This window comes from Saprolegnia diclina (genome assembly GCF_000281045.1).
Source record: "Saprolegnia diclina VS20 unplaced genomic scaffold supercont1.6, whole genome shotgun sequence".
NCBI lineage: Eukaryota > Oomycota > Saprolegniomycetes > Saprolegniales > Saprolegniaceae > Saprolegnia > Saprolegnia diclina.
Genome location: NW_008246073.1, coordinates 409,343 through 434,898, shown reverse-complemented (window position 1 = coordinate 434,898; position 25,556 = coordinate 409,343). Strand labels below are relative to the sequence as shown.

Below are 25,556 nucleotides of genomic sequence, written 5' to 3'. Positions count from 1 at the left end.
TGGTGCCCGTGAACTTTGTGCCATATGAAGCAACTAATAGCGCGACAACACAGTCCTACCTCGCTCGCGAACAACCAATACAACGAGCTTCAAAATGGCCAGCCGATGAAGCCAATGAGACTGACCGACCTTGTTGAAGTTTGTGAAAACGACGGCATTTGTTTTTCGTCGGTTGAATGGGCGCTTTTTAGGCCGCCTTCCGTAGTATGTCTGCGGCTCATTTGCAAACCATCGAAGTATCGTGAAGCGTGTTCCCGGGGCTTGGCGCATCCATGTCATCGATCGAAGAGAAACCTCGTGTGAAGCATGTCATATGCAAGCCTAGTTGTAGAAGCTGCAGTAGGAGCAGCCGACAGGCGACTGCTCAGACCCTACGGCGTTAGAGACTCGCGCTACACGACGTGGGAGACTCATTCCGGAGAGTGTTGACTGCTACTGTGATGGTGCAGGTATAGGGAACGAAGGCGCGCCAAGAGAGTTGGTGCATGACTCAAGAACGAACAATGCAGCCACGTACTACGTCTCATGGTCGCGCACGTTTACGAGGTGCGAGTGCATCGGGCACCAATATATATGTGTTTGAATCCAGAGCAGCTGCGAGAGGTGTTGTCGCGGAGTCGAGTAGCTCCGATCAGATACCATGAGTCAAATTGCCGTTCGAGTATCTGAGTCTGTAAACTCGAGCCGATTGCTCCGCCGTCGACGTCTACGTGCCGTGCAAGCACGACCTGAAAGACTCTGTATAGGAAGAGAAGTATCAGACGCGTAAAGATTCCCTTCGTACATCCCATCGCCGGGTGAAGGCAACGAAGAAGCTTGTGGGGATGGGCCGGCGTTGGAGTCGTGTGTCATATTGCATGGGAGCGAATATTTCGTCGTACCCATCCATGACAGCGATCCTCCATCTTCAACGTCCGTCGCATCGACCCCTGTGCCACGAGTTTTCGCTCGGACGCAGCCAGCTCCGCGATGCGGCAGACAGGCCGAAAAGCGACGCTCTGCAGACGCGTTGCGTTGACAGCAAGCAAGCTCAATAGACGTGATCGTGATGCTACAGACAGGCGAGAGCGATATAAGTACTGTGTGTGCCACATGTCTGCCTTCACGACGCGACTCGTTGAAGCCGCGTCGCGAAGTGCCAGATCTCAGTCTGGCGTGCCGCGCACTCGGAATATTGGCGTCAGAAGTGGCAAGAATCCCGTCCGGTGCATTAATTCAAAATGCCCCGCGGCCAGAGCGAGAATCAACTGCATCTTGTAGTGAGGTCACCAAAAAAGCATTCATGAAGCCGGGGATAAGAACCGAGCGGGATCAGACACGGGCCACGGAACTCCGCATCAGATGGGCATCAGACACAGGGTATCTCTTTCGAAATATACTCTCTTGTGCTGCAATAACGGAATTTACCTGACGTTGGCACGGTTTTTCCCTCATTGCAATGCTAATGAGCATGCACACACGGATAAAGCTGGATTGTTGCACCCACCACCAATTGGGACGACGGCCGCGAACAGCCATCATTTTGGACCCTCCCCCTCTACCATTGCGCAGCAAGTACGTCCGCTGCAGCCAAGAGTTATACGCAATTCACGCTCGTTTGCATCGATATATCGTACGACCAGTCTTCTTGTCTTTTGTACGACCCAGGAAGCATTTGCACGCGTGCAAGGATCCCTCTAAAGGTCCCTGAAATCGCGATGGAGGGGGTGGGTCCAATTACCCAGGATCAGATTCGCTGGCAACCGGGTGTATCCGGACAGATGCGACGGAAGCGATGGTGTCATTTTCAGAAAGTTTGGCTCCTCATGGCAGGCGAAGGCAGCCGCGGCAAGTGCCTCTACAAGACGGGCAAGTGCGAGAACGAGCGCGCGCTCAAGACGAATGGCCAGCCGCACAACCTCTGTGACATGCATCGCCTGCGCCAAAACCAGAACCAGCGCAAGCTCGACGGGAAGAACCGCAACAACCGCACCCAGTCGTCGACGTCGTCGTCGGTCTACTACACGTCGTCGCCGAGCGCGGCCAGCTTCCCGTCACCGTCGTCGCACGACTACCCGTACGCGCACTCGTCGCTGCCCACGCTGCCGTACCCGCCGTCGCCGCTGTACCCGTCCAAGCCCGACACTGCCGGTCTCCTCGACGATGACATTACAGTACGAACACCCTCGTATCTCAAAGGCGAGGCCCGCGAAGCGTTCCGGTCGCGCGTGCTTCAAAAGCTGGTCAACATCATCTCGGAAGAGGTGCTCACGTCGTCGCCGTATCCCGACTATGGCGGTCCCAGAGCTGCATACGGCGCCAGTACCAGCAACTACGCGCCGCCAACCATGATGTACCACGACCGAGCGTCGTCGTACATGCCGCCAGCGATGTACCCACCGCCGCCGCCCATGTATGCCGAGTCACGGCCGTACGGCGCTTCGCTCTTTCCCTCAAAGCTGCCAGTGCCCACGAGCCTGCCGCCACTAACGCAGTGCATTGCAAAAGACAAGGCCGGGACGTCGCCCGTGCACGAATAGCCGCAAGCGCGGACGCTAACTTATTCGCCGGTCTAAAAAGCCATTTCCAACCACATTGTCTCCTTGGACAACTCCTCGCAGTGTATAGTAACGTGACGCAATATTCATTCAGTCTGCAGCTCTAGTCATATCGTCTTTATCGAGCACGATATGTCACGCACTAGTAGCGCTTCCGCCAAGCCGCCTACCGACAGGGCTGGCCGGCACAGTCCTCTGGAAGCTCGACACGTGTACCCATATCAAACACGATGCAAGTGAGTTACACGTCGGAGCCTGTCTGGTCCATTCGTCCCGTTCTCAGAGATGAGAATTCTGAGTACGCGCTGCCCTTTGCGGCAGTGGTGAATCTGATCTGACGCCAGCTGGTCCACGTCTCTCGTTGGGCATTACGCGCCGCCACAGAATCAGCAAGCTACACGCGAATTAGCCACGATGGACCCAGGTGTAGTCGCGCCATAATACCGTGTCGTCGGTCTGGTTTGGGTCCTAACTTCGCACCTTTACACAAGTGCCCTTTCTGTCGTTTTCTTGTCTGATTTGCAACGCCTTCCGCGTAAAGCTGCCACGTGCTGCGGACGAGGAGTCATGCTACTCGTGCAGGTCTTCTTCATGCGAGTTGGGACGCATTCAAAATCAGCGTTGTGAGGAAGAGCGATGGGAACCCTAAACATGCAAGTGGCGGGCTGGCTCTATGATGTTTTCCTAGTGCCGTGGCTAGTTGCATCGGGACACCAAGAGCACCATGCAGTGCCATCACGAACAACTCAATTGCAGAAGCGTCGTTTCCCAAAAAGTGAACAAGGTTTTCTTGATTCCGCAAACGGCCGAGCAAGCAGAAAGATAGAAACACAGAAAGGCAGAACGACAATTGAGCACAAGCCCACTCGAGCCATTTCTGATGGTGTAGTGTCGGACATGGAGCTAGCGGGTATGGCGGCTATGGCGTTGTGAACATGGCTTTTAAACGGTGCGTTGATTCCTACCGAAGTGGCAGCACGCTTGTGCGGATCATACGTTGGCACGCCTTTGGTCGCCACAACAGCAAGCTCTACTCCAGTGCCAGTGAACCGTGTTGGTTGGCGATCTTTACGCGCCGGTTCGTCGTCAGGCCGATCTTTGTGGAATTTCGGTAACAATATAGTGTTGGACATGGAGGTATCCGAGTACGATAGTATCGAGCCGATGTGTACGGAATCCGAGCCTCGAAGTGAGCTCAAAACATACCAGTTACCATGGCTATAGCGATGTAAACCTCTCTAAAGGGTCAATGGGGCAACGGACCTCCATGTAAATCGATGTATCGTACACTATTTATGTGTTGAGGTTGATGCCCCTTGTAGGATGCCATTGGCTAAAATACCCATGTTCGTACGGCCTATAATTGGCCAAAAAGGGAAATTGGCCTACAGCCGAAACAGAAGATATTCGGTCAAGTCGCTGGTCGCGCCATGGACCACCACCGCTCCGTGAGCCTCGAGGAAGACTCGTGGACGTCGGTCGAGACGCATGAAGCCGCCCACGAGGTAGACATGCTCACCACGTATGCGCCACGTTCCATGCATGAGCGCAGGTGATCCCTCCATCGAGCCTTGCCCTCGACGCCAACGACATGTACTACGGCGAGATGATCCAGGCCAAGGCGCCGGTCGTGTACGTCTCGCCGCAGCGGATGCTGCAACGAGGCTTTCTCTGCTTGACGACGTATCGTCTTCTCTTCGTGCCCCACCCGGTGCGCATTCTTGGCCTCAAAGCGTTCTCATCGATGCTTGGTAGAAGTCGATGCTGCACTCGACGCTCGTGGACGTTCCTCTCTGCAACATTGCCGAGATCCTCTTGCAGGACGAGCGTGCCAACATGAGCACGATCAGCAGCGTGGGCTATTCGCTCGGCATCAACGAGTACCCGAAGGACCTCGACACGATCAAGCACCACCTCGAAGTCGCTTGCAAGAACTTTTGCATCGTCCGCTTCGAAGTCGCTTCGACCTTTGGCCTCAGGTTTGCGTGTGTCTACTGTCACGTGTCAACGTCGTTGATGTCGTAGCTCGTTTTACAACCGGCTTTTGGATGCGCTCGACAGCGTGCATCAAATTGCGCCGCTTGCGTTTGCGTGCGCCGATACCGACCGCCACCACGACAGTGCCGTCGACGTTGAAGCGCTTATCGAGCAAGATATGGTGCGCCAGGGTATCGTGGTTCCTGGGACTCGGGACAGTGGCGCCTTCCGACTCTCGCACATCAACCAAGTGTTCCGTGTGTGCCCGACGTACCCGACGTTGCTCGCGGTGCCCCGGGCCATTGGCGACGCCGAGCTCCAAGCGATCGGCCACTTTCGAGCCAAAGGCCGCGTGCCTGTCATCACGTACCGGCATGCCGACTCGGACGCGATCCTCGCGCGCTGCGCGCAGCCCCTCGTGGGCCTCCGTCGGCGGCGCTGCAACCACGACGAGCGCTACATGCGCATCTTGCAAGAGCAAGCGCATGGTCGCTTGTACATCATCGACTGCCGACATCAGGTACTTACTCGCAAATTCTTCTCATGACATCATGGAACGCGTCATGTCTGTAGACCAGCGCGTACGGCAACGTCGCGCTTGGCGCCGGCTTTGAAATGTACGCGCTCACCTTCTTGAGAGCAGCTCTGACAAGGGCTCTGTGTAGAGCTGAGTTTTACAACAACGTACCGCTGCTCTTTATGAACATCGAAAACATTCATTCGATGCGCGACTCGATCCGCCGACTCTTTGAGCTCGTCAAGGGGGAAGTCCGCGGCTCGGAGCGCGCTAATTGGCTCTCGTCGCTCGAGGTACGGGTTTTTGCCTATCAATTGAACGCACAATGCTGCGTAGAGCACGCGCTGGCTCGAGCACGTTCGATCCGTCTTGGTGGCAGCGGCCATGGGGGTCGAAAAGCTTGTCGACGAGCGCGCGTCGCTGGTCGTACACTGCAGCGACGGCTGGGATCGCACGGCGCAGATCATGTCGCTCATCAAGATTGCGTGCGACCCGTACTATCGGACGCTCGAGGGCTTTGCGCTCCTCGTGCAGCACGAGTGGGTCGCGTTCGGGCACCGCTTTGAGTCGCGTTGCGGTCTCAAGCCGTCGAGCCAGGCAAAAAAGCCCGTCGGGTACTACTGGGACGACGAGCAGACGTCGCCTGTCTTTGTGCAATTCATCGACGCGGTCTGGCAAATGACGCAGCAAGCGCCATGCTCGTTCGAGTTCAACGAGCGGTGCGTCTATAGCCACTCGACTGGACGATTTCACCATGCAACGTTAGTTATCTCATGGCGATTGTCGACGAAGTGTACGCGCGGCGTACGGGCACGTTCCTCTTTGACTGCGACGAGCAGCGCATGGTACGAGGAATCGACGTCTAGCAACAGCCGCTAAAGAGAGCCTTGTAGAAGGCGCGTGTGGCTGCGCGGTGCCCTTCGCTGTGGCATCGCCTCGAGCAAGTCGCTGCGGCGTCCGGGGACTTTCGCAACCCGTTTTACATGCCGCCGCAAAAAGACGTCGTCAACACCAAGTCACCCGCTGTTTTGCGGCTCAAGTGGCACTTGAGCACGCTGTCCATTTGGTCGCTCTTTTACCTTCGGTCGCTCGAACACGTGGACCCATCCATGACCGACCAGGTTTGTGACCACCATAGTCTTCGCACCTGATCTCATTGACTAGACGGCGTGGGCGAAAGACGTTGCAGAGCACCAAGTCGCGCTCCAAGTCCAGCTCTCGGATACGACCCTCGAGCTGCAGCGTCAAATGGAGCTCAACTCAGCGCTTCTCTCCAAGGTCTCGATGCTCGAGTCCAAGACGGACGATTTGCACGCTGCGCTCCAGGGCCAAGTATTTAGCGACCATGGTGTGGTGGTTCACGAAGAGGTACTGCCGCGCTTGGGACGGTCGATTGGTGATGACGGCGACGATGACGACGACGACGAAGGTGTGCTCTTGAGCGTGACGCAGACACCCATTGAGATTGACGGCTCCAAGAAAGTTCGGCGCGAATTCCTTGGCGGTGCGATGACAAGTCCGTTCGAGATCTTGCCATCGTACTTTCACGCGTCGTCGTCATCAACCTGACTGTAGTAAGCCTCCCAATACAGCCTATGTCTATGATGTTTTACTGACGAGCAGGCGTTTGAGCTCGAAGCACACTAGTAAATACATTCATGTTCCTTCGTTTGAGTTGCTATATTTATAGTGATTTATAGTATGGCGCTCGAGCCCAGTGATGAATGTGTCATATGCTGTGATTCATATGCATTGCAACACTAGGAGCAAATACAAAAGCTGGACGGACTATGCTCGTATATCGCCACACGCAACAACGCTAGCAACGTTGAACCAAGCGCCAAAGTCGCAAATAATTGGAAGGAACGGGCCGGGCCACACCTAGAGTCGAGCCCCTATCGACATTGTACTACTTCCTTCCTAAACCATGAGAACTCGCTGGGGGTCTCAACCTGTTGTCCGAGGAGACGCGATGGATGCTGACTACGAGCGTCTTTCTTGGCACCGCGCTGGGAGGGCATGCAAACAGCATTTCACTTTTCGATTCTCGACGCTCCAGCAACATGAAGACGACAATCTTGATGGCGGCGCTCTGTGTCTTGGCGACGGCTGACGTGGCTCCAATGGCGGGTGGTGCTCCGGCTCTCAAGGGTGCTGGGACGGACGAGAAGGCGAAGCAGCAAGAGTGGTTTGGCTTTTCTCGCTTTGGCGTCGGGTTTCCCTTCTATGGCGGTTTTGGCTGCGGCGGCGGCTGTGGCTGCGGTGGCTGGGGCTGCGGTGGCTGGGGCTGGTAGAGACGACCGCTTCGTACTTTGATTGCGCGCTCCAGGCGACTATCGGTAGTAAGAATCGAACACGTTTTCTGTGCAGAGTGCATTGTAGCCACATTGAACGAATGGGACACGGTCGGTCGCCAAGCAAACACTACTAGCAGCTGTAGAGTCGATGGATATACTCCCAGATATACTAGTACTGCTGTGGTATTCGGGGACGGTATCCCAGTGTAGCGAGGGTGGAACCTGTCGACGCCTTTTTAGGATATTAAAAGCTGTGCAGATTGAGTCGTTTAAGGGAATCTCAATGTACATTCATTTGCCGGACACACTTCAGCCGAGACTGCAGCCAGGGACTACCAGGTTTTGGTGTAACAATTATAGGTAAGCAAGGACTTGCGATAAAAAAGTTTGCGCCGCCGGGGAATTGAACCCCGACCCCATCTTTGGAAGAGATGGATCCTAACCATTAGACCAACGGCGCTACATGAACATGTCACATGTAAAATAAGTTTATATATTTCCAAATACCGATTCGAAAGCTGTGAATTTTGTTAACGTTTATGGGAAGTGCACAGCACCTCTCATCCATTCAAATAGTGAGCGAATTGTAAACAACAGGCGCGGCACCATGTAAACGAAGTCAGTGCGATATGCGGTAAGCACGCAAGAACTCGCGCTGCATCACACTAGCAAGGACGCAAATACACCGTTTTTGCTGCCCTTGATTGTCGATGATGATGCATCGTTTAACCGGATACGTCGAAACTTGCTGGGACCGGCTGCTTCACATCGGACGTGCAATAGCATTACTGCGGTACATGTACTCACATGGGTACCCTGTAATACGATGGTACACGAGGTATTCAGTGCGTGCAACGCCATGTATTATTTTTGGGGTACCCCCAAGATACACGGTGCGGCCCCCCAGGCAGCCGTATCCGGTTATAGCCGGACATGGGGTCAGGCGGGACCCGGGACGATTGAATGCCAATAGGCGCCCGTAGATGGACTTCATGGAGTAATTATGGGATATACCAGTCAGTATAAGTGTTATGAAACAATTTTTAATTACAAATGTATCTCAAAATGGCAATTTGATGGCCATAAAATGTCTGAATGTAAGCTGAACCAGTTGATACTTTTCATGATGTTAGTAGTCGTGGAAATGTCAGTGTGACCGAGCGGTCCAAGGTGCTAGACTCAAGTTCTAGTGTGTTCGCACTCGCGGGTTCAAATCCCGCCGCTGACAGAATTCCTTTTGTTTACATTACAAGACTCTGAGTGGGGACATGGCTGCATAACGTAGCAGCGGCACCACCTTGCCATCACACGAACGCATATTTAAGAGTATTTTTCCTTGCCCTTTCTTTGCGCAGTGCAATCGGTAGCATTGCAATGCGTTCAAAACTTGCTTCTACTTCGTACGCAGCTATTGACTATCATAATATCTGTCCGAATTTCAGACAGGTATACGGACGCGAGACGTACTGTACGGACGCGAAGACTCCGTTTTTATTTTGGTTTTGGTTCTTGCTCACCTGATTTGAACGCAGACACGTTGGCTCGATAAATTGATGCGAGCTCAAAAAAAATACTGCCTGAATGTGTCGGTGACTTGTTTCGTAAGTATGAGATAGCGCGAACACAACATTCCAGAAATACTAGTACTAGTACAGGTAACTAACCATTTCTAGCATTTTTAGGTTACAATCTACTGCAACTTGTTTTGATATATTCATCAAATATTTTGCCGTATCGTCAAGCGCCGTTGGTCTAATGGTTAGGATCCATCTCTTCCAAAGATGGGGTCGGGGTTCAATTCCCCGGCGGCGCATATTTTTGTCTGAGCTTTGCTTCGATAGCTATCCCGATAACACTTGCACGGCTCCATGTACACAAGGGTCTATAAACTGTTTATAACCTTCACATCGATATATTCCCATGTGTCCCCCTTTGTGGTGACATCGCGGTCTGTACGATGGCGAGCCCCACTGGATAATAATATTAGATATGCTTGCTTCAAGCATTTGACAACGTTTGATACGCAGCGATTATTATTGATCGATTATCAAAATCACCATCCAAAAAGTTAGAAAGAGCAAGAGGTTCGCACGGCCACCAAGGATCAGATCGCGCTCGGCTTCCTAAAGACACTAGCAGCTGAATTGTCTCGCGGTTTATATTAGCGACTGGACCGACCCTGAGCTAATTTGTTTATGTGACACTTGCCTACCTTACCAGGTAAAGCAAAGATAAAATTATGCCAAAACGCAACACACGGCTAGCCATCTCTCGAGAAGCAGACAGTTTGTGTTTTGCTACGCCACAGAAGCAGGTTCGGAACTAATGTCTCTTTAGACAACAAATTGTACAGTACTGTTTCACCCTCGATATGGAATAAACAATGGTAGTAAATGCCTTTTGAATTCATACTTCGAGGTCTTCCTCAGAGTTTTCCTGGCTCTCCAGCGATACATGCTTGCATTGGCCCAGCCAATTGAGCCAGCCGACTGGACGTGGCTAAAAAAAAAACAGACGCAACAAATGCGATCGCATGTTGGCTCTCTTCATTTTCTTGTAAAAAATGTTGTCTCTAGAAGGGCCATAAAGTACGAGATCTTGAGATAGCTGTTGCCCTATGCCTAGTCTACTTACCGGAGGTAATGTTGCGACGCAATCACTCGGTTGCATTGTGTTTCGTGTCCTCGCTGGAGCGTCCTTTTACATTGTTTGTCGCGAGTCTTATAACTTCCATAACGTTACCTTCGTTGTCGCCCTGCTAGAAGCCCTCATGCGAATCGCTACGTTTATTGGTCTCGGTGCTTTCGGTGTGCCAAGGCCATAATATTTACGGACTCCGTTCAAGCGCTAATCATATCCGGAAAACCCTTGGGACCTTCCATCAAACAGATTCCGTCAACCAAGAAGACAATTCGCCTAGGTTGGTAGCGGTATTGATATGGTCATGGATATTTTTATGGCCTTGTCAATACCAAGCCAGACCAATGGGTTCTCCCTCAGCAAGACATAGGCTACTCTAAACTTACCACCCTACCGTACCTCCGCTGCGCCGCGGCGGGCAACCTTTCCAGGGCTCATGCTCTGTCCTCGGCCATTGAACGTTTTATAGTACTGGTAGTCGTTTTGATTTCAGATGGTGATTTTGATAATTGATCAATAATAATCGCTGCGTATCAAACGTTGTCAAATGCTTGGTGCAAGCGTATCTAATATTATTATCCTGTGGGGCTCGCCATCGTACAGACCGCGATGTCACCACAAAGGGAGACACATGGGAATATATCGATGTGAAGGTTATAAACAGTTTATAGACCCTTGTGTACATGGAGCCGTGCAAGTGTTATCGGGATGGCTATGGAAGCAAAGCTCAGACAAAAATATGCGCCGCCGGGGAATTGAACCCCGACCCCATCTTTGGAAGAGATGGATCCTAACCATTAGACCAACGGCGCTTGACGATACGGCAAAATATTTGATGAATATATCAAAACAAGTTGCAGTAGATTGTAACCTAAAAATGCTAGAAATGGTTAGTTACCTGTACTAGTACTAGTATTTCTGGAATGTTGTGTTCGCGCTATCTCATACTTACGAAACAAGTCACCGACACATTCAGGCAGTATTTTTTTTGAGCTCGCATCAATTTATCGAGCCAACGTGTCTGCGTTCAAATCAGGTGAGCAAGAACCAAAACCAAAATAAAAAACGATGAGTCTTCGCGTACGTACTGTGCGTCTCGCGTGCGTATACCTGTCTGAAATTCGGACAGATATTATGATAGTCAATAGCTGCGTACGAAGTAGAAGCAAGTTTTGAACGCATTGCAATGCTACCGATTGCACTGCGCAAAGAGAGGGCAAGGAAAAAATACTCTTAAATGTGCGTTCGTGTGATGGCAAGGTGGTGCCGCTGCTACGTTATGCAGCCATGTCCCCACTCAGAGTCTTGTAATGTAAACAAAAGGAATTCTGTCAGCGGCGGGATTTGAACCCGCGAGTGCGAACACACTAGAACTTGAGTCTAGCACCTTGGACCGCTCGGTCACACTGACATTTCCACGACTACTAACATCATGAAAAGTATCAACTGGTTCAGCTTACATTCAGACATTTTATGGCCATCAAATTGCCATTTTGAGATACATTTGTAATTAAAAATTGTTTCATAACACTTATAATGACTGGTATGTCCCATAATTACCCCATGAAGTCCATCTACGGGCGCCTATTGGCATTCAATCGTCCCGGGTCCCGCCTGACCCCATGTCCGGTTATAACCGGATACGGCTGCCTGGGGGGCCGCACCGTGTATCTTGGGGGTACCCCAAAAATAATACATGGCGTTGCACGCACTGAATACCTCGTGTACCATCGTATTACAGGGTACCCATGTGAGTACATGTACCGCAGTAATGCTATTGCACGTCCGATGTGAAGCAGCCGGTCCCAGCAAGTTTCGACGTATCCGGTTAAACGATGCATCATCATCGACAATCAAGGGCAGCAAAAACGGTGTATTTGCGTCCTTGCTAGTGTGATGCAGCGCGAGTTCTTGCGTGCTTACCGCATATCGCACTGACTTCGTTTACATGGTGCCGCACCTGTTCTTTACAATTCGCTCACTATTTGAATGGACGAGAGGTGCTGTGCGCTTCGCATAAACGTTAACGGCTTTCGAATCGGTATTGGAAATATACAACCTCATTTTTACTGTGACATGTTCATCTAGCGCCGTTGGTCTAATGGTTAGGATCCATCTCTTCCAAAGATGGGGTCGGGGTTCAATTCCCCGGCGGCGCAAACTTTTTTATCGCAAGTCCTTGCTTACCTATAATTGTTACACCAAAACCTGGTAGTCCCTGGCTGCAGTCTCGGCTGAAGTGTGTCCGGCAAATGAATGTACATTGAGATTCCCTTAAACGACTCAATCTGCACAGCTTTTAATATCCTAAAAAGGCGTCGACAGGTTCCACCCTCGCTACACTGGGATACCGTCCCCGAATACCACAGCAGTACTAGTATATCTGGGAGTATATCCATCGACTCTACAGCTGCTAGTAGTGTTTGCTTGGCGACCGACCGTGTCCCATTCGTTCAATGTGGCTACAATGCACTCTGCACAGAAAACGTGTTCGATTCTTACTACCGATAGTCGCCTGGAGCGCGCAATCAAAGTACGAAGCGGTCGTCTCTACCAGCCCCAGCCACCGCAGCCCCAGCCACCGCAGCCACAGCCGCCGCCGCAGCCAAAACCGCCGTAGAAGGGAAACCCGACGCCAAAGCGAGAAAAGCCAAACCACTCTTGCTGCTTCGCCTTCTCGTCCGTCCCAGCACCCTTGAGAGCCGGTGCACCACCCGCCATTGGAGCCACGTCAGCCGTCGCCAAGGCACAGAGCGCCGCCATCAAGATTGTCGTCTTCATGTTGCTGGAGCGTCGAGAATCGAAAAGTGAAATGCTGTTTGCATGCCCTCCCAGCGCGGTGCCAAGAAAGACGCTCGTAGTCAGCATCCATCGCGTCTCCTCGGACAACAGGTTGAGACCCCCAGCGAGTTCTCATGGTTTAGGAAGGAAGTAGTACAATGTCGATAGGGGCTCGACTCTAGGTGTGGCCCGGCCCGTTCCTTCCAATTATTTGCGACTTTGGCGCTTGGTTCAACGTTGGTGCATACGAGTAGCGTTGTGGCCCTGGAAGCTAATTTAGAGCACCCTCATGGATACCAGCTGAATGAATCGATACCGAGAAATGTCGACATTGAGCAAAAATACACATCTTATGGCCATCAACATTCTCAGTTGCTTGTGCATGCTTCAGAATTTACGTAGTTTCTTGCAAACGCGTGACGCTGTGTCTTTGGATCACCGTTCATCAAGAGCTTCATCGCCAGGAACGGCACAAAACGGCCTGCGCGATTGACGTGTTACACCTTTACGCCGTTGCTTGCTTCCCTGCGCTAGCCTCGCTTGTCTAGGGAGGAATTACGTTGGCCAATGATTGAACCGGTCGTCCTCAACGATATTTTGTCCCCGCACGCTTCTATTGATGTCTGGATTGCGACAAGACGTGAAAACAGACAGGAAACGAAGGTGCCGTTCTTCGGAGTCACTTCTGCGCGGCCGTGGGATCTGCGGGTGGTCCTGAGAAGGAGCTTCCGTTCTGCGACGGAAGCAGTCAGGACGTTCGCCTTTCAACCCACGCAGACCATAATAGGTAGCTCCACACGGTGCGTGAATGAGAAGCTCCGCCTTCAACTATCGGTCGCGAGAAGGTGCATGTCGCTGCGAAGATGCAACCTTTCGAACATCGCCGTCAGCGCACCTGCTACCGAGTAGCCACATCCTCCCACCGAGGCGCGTAAATTTTCAAAGGGACAGGACCAAGCTGCGCCACCCAAGCAGCCTCCGATGGCTTGTTCGCTTGCTCTGTGTGATACCGACGGCCACCGGCAGTCGATGATGGACTTGCAGAACGATCGTCAACACTAGAATACTAATGCGTAACCAAATAGAGGGTGGGACGCGTGGGTGTAGTGTGGGATGCCCTCGTCACACTTGGCCACCTCTCAATCATTCGAGTCCATCTGCAGTCCAACGCTGGGACGAGCCGAGCCTCCTCCGCGTCTTGATCCAAGTCGACCGCCAAAAAAACGCTCCGCCAGGCAAACCGAGGATCTTGCCCCGTCGACTCTGCTCGTCAGAACCCAGCACGCAGCCCACTTCCATTAGTAGCTTGTGCTTGCTTCAACAAGTCGTGTGGCCCGTCCGCGTTCTTGCAGTAGCTCGGTATCCGGCATAGCTCAGGCATATTCCCGTTTTGCAACGCAACAAGCCTTGTTTCCATATTCCTAGGGCAGAAAAAGAAAGCATTCCCCGTCTTCAAAATCAGTAGGTCGAATATGAGGGAGTTGCACCATGCCCATCAACGTCTCATGTATCCGGATGCACCTGCCGGGCAAAGATCCGAGGATGGCCAGAAGAGAACGTGCGTCCAAGGCCACAGATACACAGAGCTGCCATGTTCAAGTTTGATATGCTCACAAAGAAAGTCGACGAGTTTGTACGTACAGATAGACGTCACTGCTTGTTGGACTCACGCCGCGTAGAGCTCCAAGTCACTGCTCGACGCCGTCCGCGCCGGCAAGCTCGACAAGGTCGGCGCCTGGTTAGGACGAGGCGGCGACCCAAATACAGTCGACGAGGTGCGTGACGACGGCGACGTGGCAAATCGTCTCATCCATGGCACGTAGAAGGGCGAGTCCATCTTGTTTATGGCTGCGGCCAAGGGCTACGATGGCATTGCACAAAAGATCGCGGCGGCCGGCGGCAACGTCAACTTTACCGACCGCGTACGCACCTTGTTGCATGACGTACCGATCTCATCGTGTGCTGCAGTACGGCGCCACCCCGCTCTTTGTCGCGGCCACCAAGGGCCACACGTCGGTGGTGGCGCTCCTCCTCGCGCAGCCCGGCATCGACATCAACACACAGACCGTGGTACGCAACCGCCAATGTCTTTCGAAAGCAGTGTCATGGCATCGTGTAGGAAGGCAACACACCGGTCTTTATGGCCAGCTGGCTCGGCCACGTCGCGGTCGTCGACCTCCTCATCGATGCCAACGCCGACTTGACCAAGTTTGACTCGGTGCGCGTTGGTTCTTGCGCTGGAGCTCACGAGGCGTAGATGGCGGCGACGCCACTGCACATTGCGACCGAGTACGGCCACGAGAACATCGTGGGCCTCCTGCTCGAGGCCGGCGCAAGCCCCAACCAGCCCAACCGCGTATGCAGCGCAAATATTCGTTGGGGGCTTAGGACGCATAGGACGGACGCACACCCGTGTTTATGGCGGCGTGGCACGGCCACATCGGAATCGTCAAGCGCTTTATCCGCGCCGAAGCCGACATCAACAAGTGCGACGATGTACGGCGTCATTTGTCCACGGACTGCGCATCATGTTGCATTAGACCAACCGGACACCGCTGTTCATGGCGGCATGCCACGGCCACGACGAGATCGTCGCGCTCTTGATCCAAGCCAACGCCGACATCAACAAGTGCAACCAGGTACACGCGACGACACATTGTCTCAGTCGTTTGACGTCTGCCAGGACGAGTCGACGCCGACGCTCATATCAGCCGAGAAGGGCCGCGAAGAAGCCGTCAAGCTCTTCATTGCGGCGCACGCCGACATTAACAAAGGCGACAAGGTAGAGAATCCTCGGCTGCAACACCTTGAAGCGACCTCTGCCTAGAACGGGTACTCGCCCATCTTCATGGCCGTGCTCAACAACCACGCCAACATTGTGCACCTCCTCGTTGAAGCCGACGCCGACATTTACAAGCCCAACAACGTGCGTCGTGTTGCTCTGCATGGCGTTTGCTGAGGTTCACCCACGTAGGTCGGCAAGACGCCGCTCATGGTCGCGATGGAGCGCAACCACGAAGCCATCTGCGCCATGCTGCTGGAGGCGGGCACGCGCGACCGCAAGTCGCTTCTCCAAGCCGTTGTCGACGGCAACTTTGAGCTCGCGTCCAAGCTACTGGCCAAGGGCGTGGACCCGAACGTGATCAACGACGAGGTAGAATCTCATTTGTCAACGATCGATGCGAGGCCGCGTAGACGGGCGAGAGCGTCCTCTTCTCGGCCGTCTCGAAAGGCTTCGAAGGCATGGTGTCGCAGCTCGTGGCCGCCGGCGCCGACGTTGACCAAACCGACGCGGTATGCCACGCGACCGATGCAGCGCTGACGCGATGAGTAGAGCGGACGCACGGCCATCTACGTGGCGGCCAGCAAAGGCCACGCCAACATTGCGCAGATGCTCTTGCGCGGCGACTACAACCAAAGCGACGCGGTGCGACGCGTCGTATTTCCCGTCCGTCTAAGCGTTTCCATGTAGGAGGGCCGGTCCCCGCTCTTCATGGCCGCGCTCAACGGCCACAAGACGATCGTCGAGCTGCTGTTGCTCGTGCGCGCCGAGAAGAACAAGGTCAACCACGTCGGCGACTCGCCCATGCACGCCGCCGTCAGCAGCGGCCACCTCAACATCGTCAAAATGCTCGTGGAGGCCGAGGCCAACTTTAGCATCACCAACCTCGTACAACTTGGATCCCAAACGTCAGCATCACTTACGCCAACACACGGTAGGCGGGGAAGACGCCGTTGGACATTGCGAGCGAGAAGCACCACCAGGCGATTGTCACGCTTCTCACGGACGCGGCGGCGGCGGTGCGAGCGACTCTTGCGGCGCACGAGTCTTGATGGCGAGCGTAGGACCGCCTGCGTTTGATCAAAGCGGCGACGGACGGCGACGTGGCGCTCATGACGCTTCTCCTCGGCAAGGCCACGAGCCCTAACCTCCTCAACGACGATGTCGACAGCGTGCTGTTCGTGGCGACGACCAAAGGGCACCAGACGATCGTGCAAAAGCTGATTGCCGCCGGCGCCGACGTCAACTTTGTCAACAAGGTACCGCCGCACTTCCCGTCCTGTGCCCATCGTATGCGTAGGAGGGGCGCTCGCCGCTGCTGGTCGCGTCTCAGATTGGGCACCGCCCGATTGTGGTGCTGCTCATTCGCGCCAAGGCCGTGATTGCCCACAGCGACAAGGTCCGTTGCAGCTCGCGAAAGGTCTCACAAGAGCGTAGAACGGCCACTCGGCGATCTTTGAAGCCTCGGCCCACGGCCACGACGCGGTTGTTGGCATGCTCATCACGTGCGGCGCCGACGTTGACGCCACGACGATGGTACCCCTTGGCTCGGCGACATCAAAATCAACGTGCTCTAGGATGGCGTGTCGCCGCTCTTTATCGCAGCCACTCGGGGCCACACGGCTGTCGTCAACTTGCTCTTGGCCATGGGCGCCGCCAACGACGTCCACGACCAGGTACGTCGCTTGCAGAGACGCATCGTGCCAACGCATGCTACGTCAGAACGAGTGCACGCCCCTCTTCCTCGCCGCATCCAAGGGCTATGCGCCGATCGTCGACTTGTTTGTCCAAGCGGGCGCCGACTTCGGCTTCAGCAACAAGGTACCAATGCGCTCACCGAACCTGCGCTCATGCGCCTAAAACAGGTGGGCATCACACCGTTGTACATTGCTCGGAAGCGCGGCCACCGTGCGGTCGTCAAGATTCTCCACGACGCCGACACGAAGCTGCTCCAAGACGTGCGTCTCTTGGTTTGAATGCAAGATGCTGATGGAAACGCAGGTGCGCGACGAGGACATTGTGGTGTCGAGCATCGTGCTCGGCCGCGGCGGCCAAGGCGTCGTGTACAAGGGCAAGTGGCACACCCAAGACGTCGCTGTCAAGACCGTGCTCAACACGGACGGCCTCGACTCGCTCCGAAAAGAGATCGAGACCATGCGCCGGTAGCGTATTTTGCAGCTCTTTTGAAATGTGGTGGAACATGGGGTTAGGTGCAACTCGCCGTACATTATCAAGATGATTGCGGTCCTCGAGCAAAAGCTGGACGAACCCAAGCTCGTGCTCGAGTACATGAACAGCGGCGACCTCAGGAGCTACCTCGACAAGAAGCGCACGCATGCCCCGGTGGACGTCGAGTTTTCCAAGCTCGAGCTCGCTTGGGCGATCGCCAACGGCGTTCTGGACCTTCACGAGCAAAACATTCTGCACCGCGACTTGAAGGCCTCGAACGTGCTCCTCTCGACGACCAACTATATCAAAATCGCCGACTTTGGCATCTCCCGCGACCTTGGCACCGAGACGCTCACGATGGGCATCGGCACCTCGTACTGGATCGCGCCCGAGGTGTTTGATGGCCACTATGGCTTTCCCGCCGACATTTACTCGCTCGGCGTCATCCTCACCGAGCTCGACACGCTCCAAGCGCCGTACGCGAACCTGAACCTCAAGTTTATGACGATCCTCGACCAAGTGCGCTCCGGGAAGCTTCGGCCCGAAGTGAGCCCCGAGTGCGACGAGTGGTACGCCGACCTCGCCAACTGGTGCCTCCAGCACAAGCCCGAGGACCGTCCGACCGCCGCCCAAGTGCTTGGCGTCCTCGAGAAGCAAATGCGCGCCGTGTACCCCGAGTGCTAAACCTTGATTTTGCTTTTTGCATGCGACAATTTTTAACTTTTTACTCTAACGCGACTACGTTTATCTTTATTAAAAGTTCAAACTGTCAACCCTAGCCCGTCACATCAGGGCATAGATTGCCCAGCTCAACAAGCCATGGGTACGTGGACGACCGCAACGTCCAGCAGCAATGTGCCTACTACTTGACGTGTAGTCGTGAAGAGCACTACGAACCCGAATGCGGGTGATGCTTCTTGATGATAAAGCAGAACACTTGGGCGACGAAGATGACAAGTGCTTCCGTTTTGCGTTTCAGAGTATTCCTCTTCGTTGCGCATGCCATTGGCTTGAACACCAGCGTCATAGAAGGGTGGCCACTTGGAGGACCCTCTTTTGGGTTTTGCAAGGTTGTGGACGATGACGATAGGGCCGTCATTGCCGCTTGGATCCATTGATTTGAGACTCGAAAGTCGGGTCTGGGTCTGGGCGACGCGCCTTCTGGCGGTGGTTCGTTTCACTCTGAAAAGGCGCCAAATACCAAAACAAGCCAACTCGACTGGATGTGGAGCAAAAACGACGCGGCAGACGAGGAGGCCGAATTCATCTTCGTCTGCTGACTTGTTGGTGAAGAAGAGACCCCGATCAAGCCAACTTATTCTAATGCTTGGTGAAGCACTTCGGGGGTCCCAACAAACTGACCGCGCCTCATGGACCACAGTCTATTTCAAGCCAATTATTTGCAGCCAATGCCGTCTTGGCGGACGTCTTTACAAAAATTGAGTCATATCAACCGCCACAACGACCCACGGCAGTATCCAAACCTCCAACGCGCACGATGGTCGAAGGTGGTTACGTGATTCCCACGCTAGAATCGGACGGCCCAACGGTACCTTCCGCACCTACGGAGGACCATGTGCGGCAGTCGCGTCATGTTCCAGAGGCTACGTGGAGCTTCACAAAGAAGCAAGTCGCCGAGGCCATTCTTGGGCTTTGCTACCTCCTCATTTCACTAGCTTGCGGCGTCTGGTACGTCTACACGCTTCAGCCCAGCTTCGTCAACGACCTTTGGTGGGCCGGCTTCAATCTCACGGGCCACGAAGCTTTTCTCGTCGACCTTGTCAACGCTGTCCTCTCTACGACCGCCGCCACCTCGCTCAGCATCTATGCACCGAGTGCGATGGTTCAGAAGACATATGCGTCTCCCGTTTCGTACACCAACGTCCCGCCCACGTACGCCCGCCACGTCATCTTCAACGAGCTCACGTCGATCGAGTACGCCGTGCCGCAGCTACGTCTGCTCAGCGCGAGCTGGTCGATGCGCGTCAACGTACAGCATTGCTGGGTGGACTTTGAGCGGTCGTTCGAGGTGGCGCATACTACCAAGCGGCAGCAGCGCTGCTTCGAGCACTACGCGACGAACGCGGGCGTGTACATGGAGGCGATTCTGCGCAATGTGGTGTGGGCCGACTATCTGTCCATTTGGGGAGGCGACAACGCACCATTTACCGTTTCCATTCAGCTCCCACTGCAAGAGACGGTGCGTGGCCGCACCTTCCTAAGCACGATGGCAACGGTGCGGAGCTCGACGACGGTCGATGACGAACTCGCGTACTGGCGGACGTTTGGCTTGACGTCGTTCACGGCACAGTGGCAAAACCGGTGGCAGGCTGGCGTCACCGAGTCGATCGAGCTAGAAAACGCATTGGGCATGCGCCAGCTTGTGACGTTGAAGAACTTGCCCCGGGGTACTGGACCGTGGACGTCCCAAAACTTCTTCTGGATCCCGCTCAACGACCTCTGGAATGGCCAAGGCATGGGCCGGAGCATTATTCGCGGTACTTTGACGTACTTTGGCGCCAATGTCAGTGTATCGATGCCTGCGATCGATCTCGAAGTCTTCAATGGCAACACCAACGCCAGCGGCAACTTTGTGCACCAGGCGGCGCTCGTGCGCAGCCACATTGGACCTTTTCTCAGCATCGATTCGGTCTATGTCGCTGTGCCTACAGCACTGGCAACGACGTACACTGCGTTTCAAGATGCGCTGTTTCGTCAGCTGGACGCCGAGCGCTTATCCACGCTGACCAGTATTTCGACGACCACCCTCGCGCCATTGCCGCCAGCGTGGAAAAGTGCCTCCATGTTCTACGGCGGGAACCCCATGTGCACGCTGCATTCCGGGACGTTGTTTCCACAGCAGTCGTTTGGCTTCTTTGACGATTGCTCGAAAGCGTTGCCGCTGCAAATCCCGGTGACGGCGAGCGCTAGTCTTTTTGCAGTGCTCGCAACGGCCGAGGCATCACCGAGTGTCTGCGCGATGGCGACACCGACGACCGACTGCCTCACCAGCCTCTCGGCGGCAAGCAATCTTCTCCAACAACTGACGTTTTCGAGCGACATCACTGCTAGCGTCAGCAAAGCTACAGCGGCTGTTCAAGATACTCGTGTCGGCCTCATGCAGTTCGCAACATTGGCCAACGGAACTTGGATGCTGCTCCAGCAACCGCTTCTGGAGGCGTCGAGCTTTGATGTTTTTGGCTGGATCTTGCTCTTCGATTGGGTCGCGGGCAGTCGCGAAGTCGTTTCGTTCCAAGGAGATGCTGGCACTGTCACGCTCATTTCGGATGCGTATGCACCGCAGCTGTACTCGACGGGGACACAACCGCTCCAGACAGCAACCAAAATTCTCTTCTACCTCATCGTCGTGACATCGATGGTGCTCGTGTTTGTCGGGCTCGTGTCATTTTTCTACGCCGGTCTCGTGCGCCTCCGCTTCCTCGGTCGCAACCTCTTTTTCTTCAATCGCGTCGTCGGCGCCGTATGGATCGGTCGGCCCCTCGCCTTTCTCCGCGGCGTCACCGCGATCTTGCTCCTGAGCTCTGCCAACGTCATCTTTGAAACGCATCACGGGTACTCGCGCTTTGCGGCATCGCCACGCCCTTGGCTTGCGTCACTCATCATCACCGGCGAGGCGACGTGGGTGACGTACGTGATCAATGAAGCGCTTTTGATTGTGACGCGAGATGCGACGAAGATCTATAGTCCGATATCAAGCTGTCTCTCGTGGCTGATTCTCTTTTGTATCGAGTTATCAAGTCCCGTCAAAGTGTCAGCGACGCTGGCTCGAACGTGTGTTGGCACCAACATGGACTTTGCCGTCTCGTGTACTAGCGGCGTCGTTGCTGTTGGTAGCTTGACTCGCGTCTGGACGCTGATCGTGATCCAAGCTGGTGTTGCTGTGGGGAGTCTCGTGGTCGGTACTATCGTGCATCGGCGCTGGTTCCATCGCCCTGCCCGTCAGTGCGACGATACGCTGCTTGTGTCTGGCGTCTCGCAGTTGTTTCTGTGTACGCATGCAACCAGTGTAGAAGAAGTATACACGATCGACCATGTCGCGTGCATTCTTAGTGGGCTCGTTCCGCTTCGCCTTCGCAAGCAAGCGTACACGTTCGACTTGAAGCTGTGGCTCATTTTGGTTGACGATTTATCAACAAGCTCTTTTCTCAAGACATTCCCGTGTCCTTCCTTGGCGTTCCAGAGCCACGTACCTCGCCGCGCCTCGACGCTCAGCAGTCTCTCGCGCGTTACGTCAAGCCGTCTACAATCCACATTGCTCAAGCGAGCCTCCATGCTTGTGCCAGACATTGCCAAGAAAGCCCGCGTCGCGCACGTTTGGATGGTTGTTGGCCTCGGCTACATCATTGCCTCCATTGTGGGCAGCATTTCGTATCTCCGAGTCTCTGAAGTCAACCTCTCGAACGACCTCTTCTGGGCCACCTTCAACACGACTGGCGCCCACGCGTTTATCGCCAACTGGCTCAACGAGCAGCTCGTCCTTGGTCACACAACGATGCCCAATCTTGCTTTGGACAAGCCAAGTGCCAACGCGATGAAGTCGTTTGCGGCGTCCGAAGCCCTGGTCTCATCATCCGTCAGCTATGGCGCCTACCTCCAGCACGAGCCTCTCAGCGACATCACCGCCACGATCGTAGGTCTGCGAGCCATGGATGCGTGTCAAGCGCCGTGGATCTTTGCGCCATATTGTTTTGTGGACTTCAAGCAAGTGTGGTCATTGGCCAACTCGGCTCGGCGTGAAGTGCGGTGTCAGTCGATGTTGGCGAACGGCGCCGTATACCTCGAGTCGGTCTTACGCAACATCAACTACGACGACTTTGACGCGTGCTGGGGATCCTCGTTCGAGATGGCGATCGCGTCCGAGCTCCGGCGGTCCGATGCTGGCAAAGCTTGGCTTCACACCTCAACGGCCGTCAAGAACAAGCCGACCCTCTCGGACGAAGCCCTCTATTGGCGCCAATATGGTATTCAGCATTACAAGGTGCAGTGGCAAAACTACAAGCGACTCGGCGTTCTCAACAGCTACGCGATCACAAACGCGTACGGCATTGTGTACCCACTGACGCTAACGTCGCAGAACGGGACGTACCGTTTTGGGAGCCAGACGAGTTTCAAAATGTATTGGGCCTTCGCCAACGACTTGACGGCAGTGGCAGACAACTCGTCGCGCCTCGCCGGTCGCAGCTTGGTCCGGTCCAGCCCTGATTTTGCTTTTGCCAACACAACGCTGGGTGCGGTTTTGGTGCAGAACGGCACCCTCGCATCACCGCTCTCTGCAGGCTTCCAGCTCGTGCAGTCGCTGCTCGGGCCATATGGGTCCATTGACATGGTGTACGTTCCAGTGCCAGCATCGGTGCGCACTCTTTTTGCCTTGCTCGTTGATGTCTCTCGTGCACCACTGTCGAAGAACATCAAGGCCCAAGCACTCTACAGCGACATAACGACGCTGGATGCGTCCTACCCCGTGCCAGGTACCTGGCTCGCACAAAACCTTGTCAGTTTTGGTGGCTCTCCCATGTGCCCCCCACTCGTGGCCGGGTACGCCATGTCTGTGGGCCTGGTGAGTGTCGTATCCTTTGACGCTATTTGTCTTCGATCATCTGGTGTCTTGTCAAAGACCCAACCGTCGCGGCAACAGTACATTCTCGCGGCACTCCTCTCCAGCCTCCACCTCCAACCTTCGGGGTGGGATATGAGCGCAGTGTGCGCCCACGAGCCGACATTTGCTTCCAAATGTGTGAAATATCTGAGCCAAACGCTGAGCTATATTGACGCATTCGTGCTACCGCTGCCGGCGACCGTTGCGTCGTCACTAACGAGCGCCAACGCTGACGTACGAGCCATGGAGATCGAATTTATGATCTACACCAACGTGGACGCGACAGCGCCCCTTTCGATCCAGCGCCTCAATCTTCTCGCCCCGACCGAATCGGACTTTGCCTTTTTTGCGTGGCTCTACCTCTATGACTGGGTGCTCGGCAACCGTGAAGTCATCTCGTTTCAAGGCGACGTCGGCAACATGACGCTGCTCTCGGACCTTGCGACGCCACTCGCGCAGTTGACACAAGGCTGGCAGGTGACCGCCAACGTCGCCCAATACTTGCGCGCTGGTGTCATCTACGTCACGGGTGTCATGATTGCGGTCGCCTTTATGGCAGCCATGTACATGCTGACAAGTCGTGGTCACTACGAAGGCCTCAACATGCTCGAGCTCGGTCGCGTCGGGGGTGTCGTCTGGGTTGGGCGGCCGCTCTTAGTACTTCGCAGCATGACTGCTATCTGCGTTCTCTCGACGGCGACGCTGGAGCTCCAGTACTCTGGCTACATGAGTGCTTTCACGACTGTGCGCGATCCGTGGTACAAGACCCTCCTCGCTGCCAACGAGGTCACGTGGCTCGTTTCGATCGTCAACGACATCGCGTTGATCTTTACGCAAGAGTACTCGACGTCGTACGTTATGGTCAACGGCCTCGTCGTCTGGGTTGTAGTTGCAGCGCTCACGGCTTTCTCGCCCGTCAACGCCAACACGTCCATCGACCTCCAATGCACTCTGGTGCAAGTGGACTTTCAGGCCATCTGTGAATCGGGCTCGATCGAGATTGGTCAGTTTCAGCGACTCCAACTACTCATCGGCATCATCCTTGTCTGCAACATTGTGTGCTTTTACGCGGTGAAACTCAATCTCAAAACAAAACCCACATGCCACGTCACGTCGCTCTTCCTCTCCTCCGGCGCCAAGTACCTCTACGCGCACAGTAACCGTGTCTACAACGGCGTGTACTACCTCGACCGCGCGTCGGCGGCATTGAATGGCATTCTGAGCCTCCGCATCGGGCGCACCATGTACAGTCTGGACATGAAGAACTGGCGCACGTTTGGTCTCGAGATCCCGCTATTGTCAGAAGTGCCGCGAACGCACGCCATGGCGTCTGCCTTTGACGTCGCGTACCCACTCTTGGATTGACTATATATTTTTCCACAAGAAACCTCACTTCGAACACAACATCAGAGTATCTTCAGAGATGTAAAGGAGGGCTGCGTTCAAAAACTTTTGGCTGAGCGCAACTGCGCATTAGGGGAAGGGGACATAACGTCAGGATAGACAGCTGATTGATACGTCTTGCAAAAAAAGCCCACGACAGTGCCCTCGCCACCACACAAAAGTCATCGATTGGACATATTGACATCCAAACAAGCAAAGCACCATGCACGAGAGGTGTCTCTCTACATTTCCCTTATCACCCTGGCAATAAACAGCCTCTGCATGATCCCTTGTCAAGCATTGATTCAAATAAGTCACGGTCATGTATGATCGACATTAGGCGAGACTAGGATACGGAGGAATGCAACATCGTACGCAGGAAGAAAGCAGGGGAGCGTGTGAGGGCTTAGGCGTAGCGCGTGTCGTCGGCGAGGCGGGCGTAGCCATCTTCCATGGAGACGTAGCCGTCCGCCTTCTTGGCAAGAAGCACCGAGGCGACAACAGCGACGGCAGCGATGCACGCGACGACCAAGAGCCCGTTGTTGGCAGCCGAACTGTACATGGCATTGAGCTGGCTGGAGCCAACGGAAACGGCCTTGGCAGAGCACTGCGACACGGTGTCACTGAGGTACGTGGCGACGCTGACGCTCTCGCTGTCGAGGTAGACGAGCACGTCATCGTCAACGGGACACGTCGAGCACGTGCCGTCGCAGAACGTGTTCTTGTCACAGAGGGTGGCGCCCTTCTTGCAGAGAACAGTTTTGTCTGCGAAGAAGTCCTTGCAGGCGCCCTTGCCGTCGCAGTAGTCTTGTGCGTCGCACGCACCACCGTTTTTGATACCGTTGCAGGTGCGAGT

At 54.6% G+C, this 25,556-nt stretch overlaps 6 protein-coding genes and 6 non-coding genes across 13 annotated transcripts; 7 read left to right on the top strand and 5 right to left on the bottom strand.

The window, feature by feature from the left end:
* The first annotated feature begins 1,793 nt into the window (after window positions 1–1,793).
* On the top strand, window positions 1,794–2,642 carry SDRG_02646 (hypothetical protein). Its single transcript, XM_008608238.1, has one exon. The coding sequence runs from the start codon at window positions 1,806–1,808 to the stop codon at window positions 2,517–2,519; it is 714 nt and encodes a 237-aa protein (XP_008606460.1). The 5' UTR covers window positions 1,794–1,805; the 3' UTR covers window positions 2,520–2,642.
* Window positions 2,643–3,919: 1,277 nt separating this feature from the next.
* SDRG_02645 lies at window positions 3,920–6,650 on the top strand. 2 transcript variants are annotated; one of them, XM_008608236.1, is made up of 10 exons: window positions 3,920–4,042; window positions 4,090–4,248; window positions 4,293–4,516; window positions 4,563–5,034; window positions 5,088–5,131; window positions 5,180–5,324; window positions 5,368–5,750; window positions 5,798–5,876; window positions 5,925–6,152; window positions 6,196–6,650. In XM_008608236.1, exons 1-10 carry the CDS (start codon window positions 3,968–3,970, stop codon window positions 6,598–6,600), a joined length of 2,214 nt encoding a protein of 737 aa, XP_008606458.1. In that variant the 5' UTR covers window positions 3,920–3,967; the 3' UTR covers window positions 6,601–6,650. The 2 variants fall into 2 exon arrangements, with proteins under 2 accessions (XP_008606458.1, XP_008606459.1); XM_008608237.1 differs by lacking the exons at window positions 5,925–6,152; window positions 6,196–6,650 and having other exon boundaries at window positions 5,798–5,906.
* A 1,066-nt stretch (window positions 6,651–7,716) lies between these two features.
* On the bottom strand, window positions 7,717–7,788 carry SDRG_02644. The gene has a single exon. It is a non-coding gene; the product is annotated as a tRNA-Gly (tRNA).
* A 686-nt stretch (window positions 7,789–8,474) lies between these two features.
* On the top strand, window positions 8,475–8,556 carry SDRG_02643. The gene has a single exon. It is a non-coding gene; the product is annotated as a tRNA-Leu (tRNA).
* A 513-nt stretch (window positions 8,557–9,069) lies between these two features.
* On the top strand, window positions 9,070–9,141 carry SDRG_02642. Its single transcript has one exon. It is a non-coding gene; the product is annotated as a tRNA-Gly (tRNA).
* A 1,567-nt stretch (window positions 9,142–10,708) lies between these two features.
* SDRG_02641 lies at window positions 10,709–10,780 on the bottom strand. The gene has a single exon. It is a non-coding gene; the product is annotated as a tRNA-Gly (tRNA).
* Window positions 10,781–11,297: 517 nt separating this feature from the next.
* SDRG_02640 lies at window positions 11,298–11,379 on the bottom strand. Its single transcript has one exon. It is a non-coding gene; the product is annotated as a tRNA-Leu (tRNA).
* Window positions 11,380–12,055: 676 nt separating this feature from the next.
* Window positions 12,056–12,127, top strand: SDRG_02639. Its single transcript has one exon. It is a non-coding gene; the product is annotated as a tRNA-Gly (tRNA).
* Window positions 12,128–12,436: 309 nt separating this feature from the next.
* Window positions 12,437–12,771, bottom strand: SDRG_02638 (hypothetical protein). The gene has a single exon (XM_008608235.1). It carries the CDS (start codon window positions 12,747–12,749, stop codon window positions 12,519–12,521), a length of 231 nt encoding a protein of 76 aa, XP_008606457.1. The 5' UTR covers window positions 12,750–12,771; the 3' UTR covers window positions 12,437–12,518.
* Window positions 12,772–14,311: 1,540 nt separating this feature from the next.
* Window positions 14,312–18,459, top strand: SDRG_02637 (TKL protein kinase). Its single transcript, XM_008608234.1, has 23 exons — window positions 14,312–14,382; window positions 14,429–14,524; window positions 14,573–14,671; window positions 14,718–14,819; window positions 14,869–14,967; window positions 15,007–15,105; window positions 15,147–15,245; window positions 15,290–15,388; window positions 15,433–15,531; window positions 15,577–15,675; window positions 15,724–15,903; window positions 15,945–16,043; window positions 16,084–16,176; window positions 16,222–16,419; window positions 16,470–16,550; window positions 16,596–16,790; window positions 16,832–16,930; window positions 16,969–17,067; window positions 17,109–17,207; window positions 17,254–17,352; window positions 17,397–17,489; window positions 17,533–17,693; window positions 17,742–18,459. The coding sequence occupies exons 1-23, from the start codon at window positions 14,341–14,343 to the stop codon at window positions 18,382–18,384; spliced, it is 3,072 nt and encodes a 1,023-aa protein (XP_008606456.1). The 5' UTR covers window positions 14,312–14,340; the 3' UTR covers window positions 18,385–18,459.
* A 694-nt stretch (window positions 18,460–19,153) lies between these two features.
* Window positions 19,154–24,752, top strand: SDRG_02636 (hypothetical protein). The gene has a single exon (XM_008608233.1). It carries the CDS (start codon window positions 19,199–19,201, stop codon window positions 24,680–24,682), a length of 5,484 nt encoding a protein of 1,827 aa, XP_008606455.1. The 5' UTR covers window positions 19,154–19,198; the 3' UTR covers window positions 24,683–24,752.
* A 354-nt stretch (window positions 24,753–25,106) lies between these two features.
* On the bottom strand, window positions 25,107–25,378 carry SDRG_02635 (hypothetical protein; the record flags this gene model as incomplete). Its single annotated transcript, XM_008608232.1, has 2 exons — window positions 25,107–25,323; window positions 25,374–25,378. The coding sequence occupies 2 exons, from the start codon at window positions 25,376–25,378 to the stop codon at window positions 25,107–25,109; spliced, it is 222 nt and encodes a 73-aa protein (XP_008606454.1).
* Window positions 25,379–25,556: the final 178 nt, after the last annotated feature.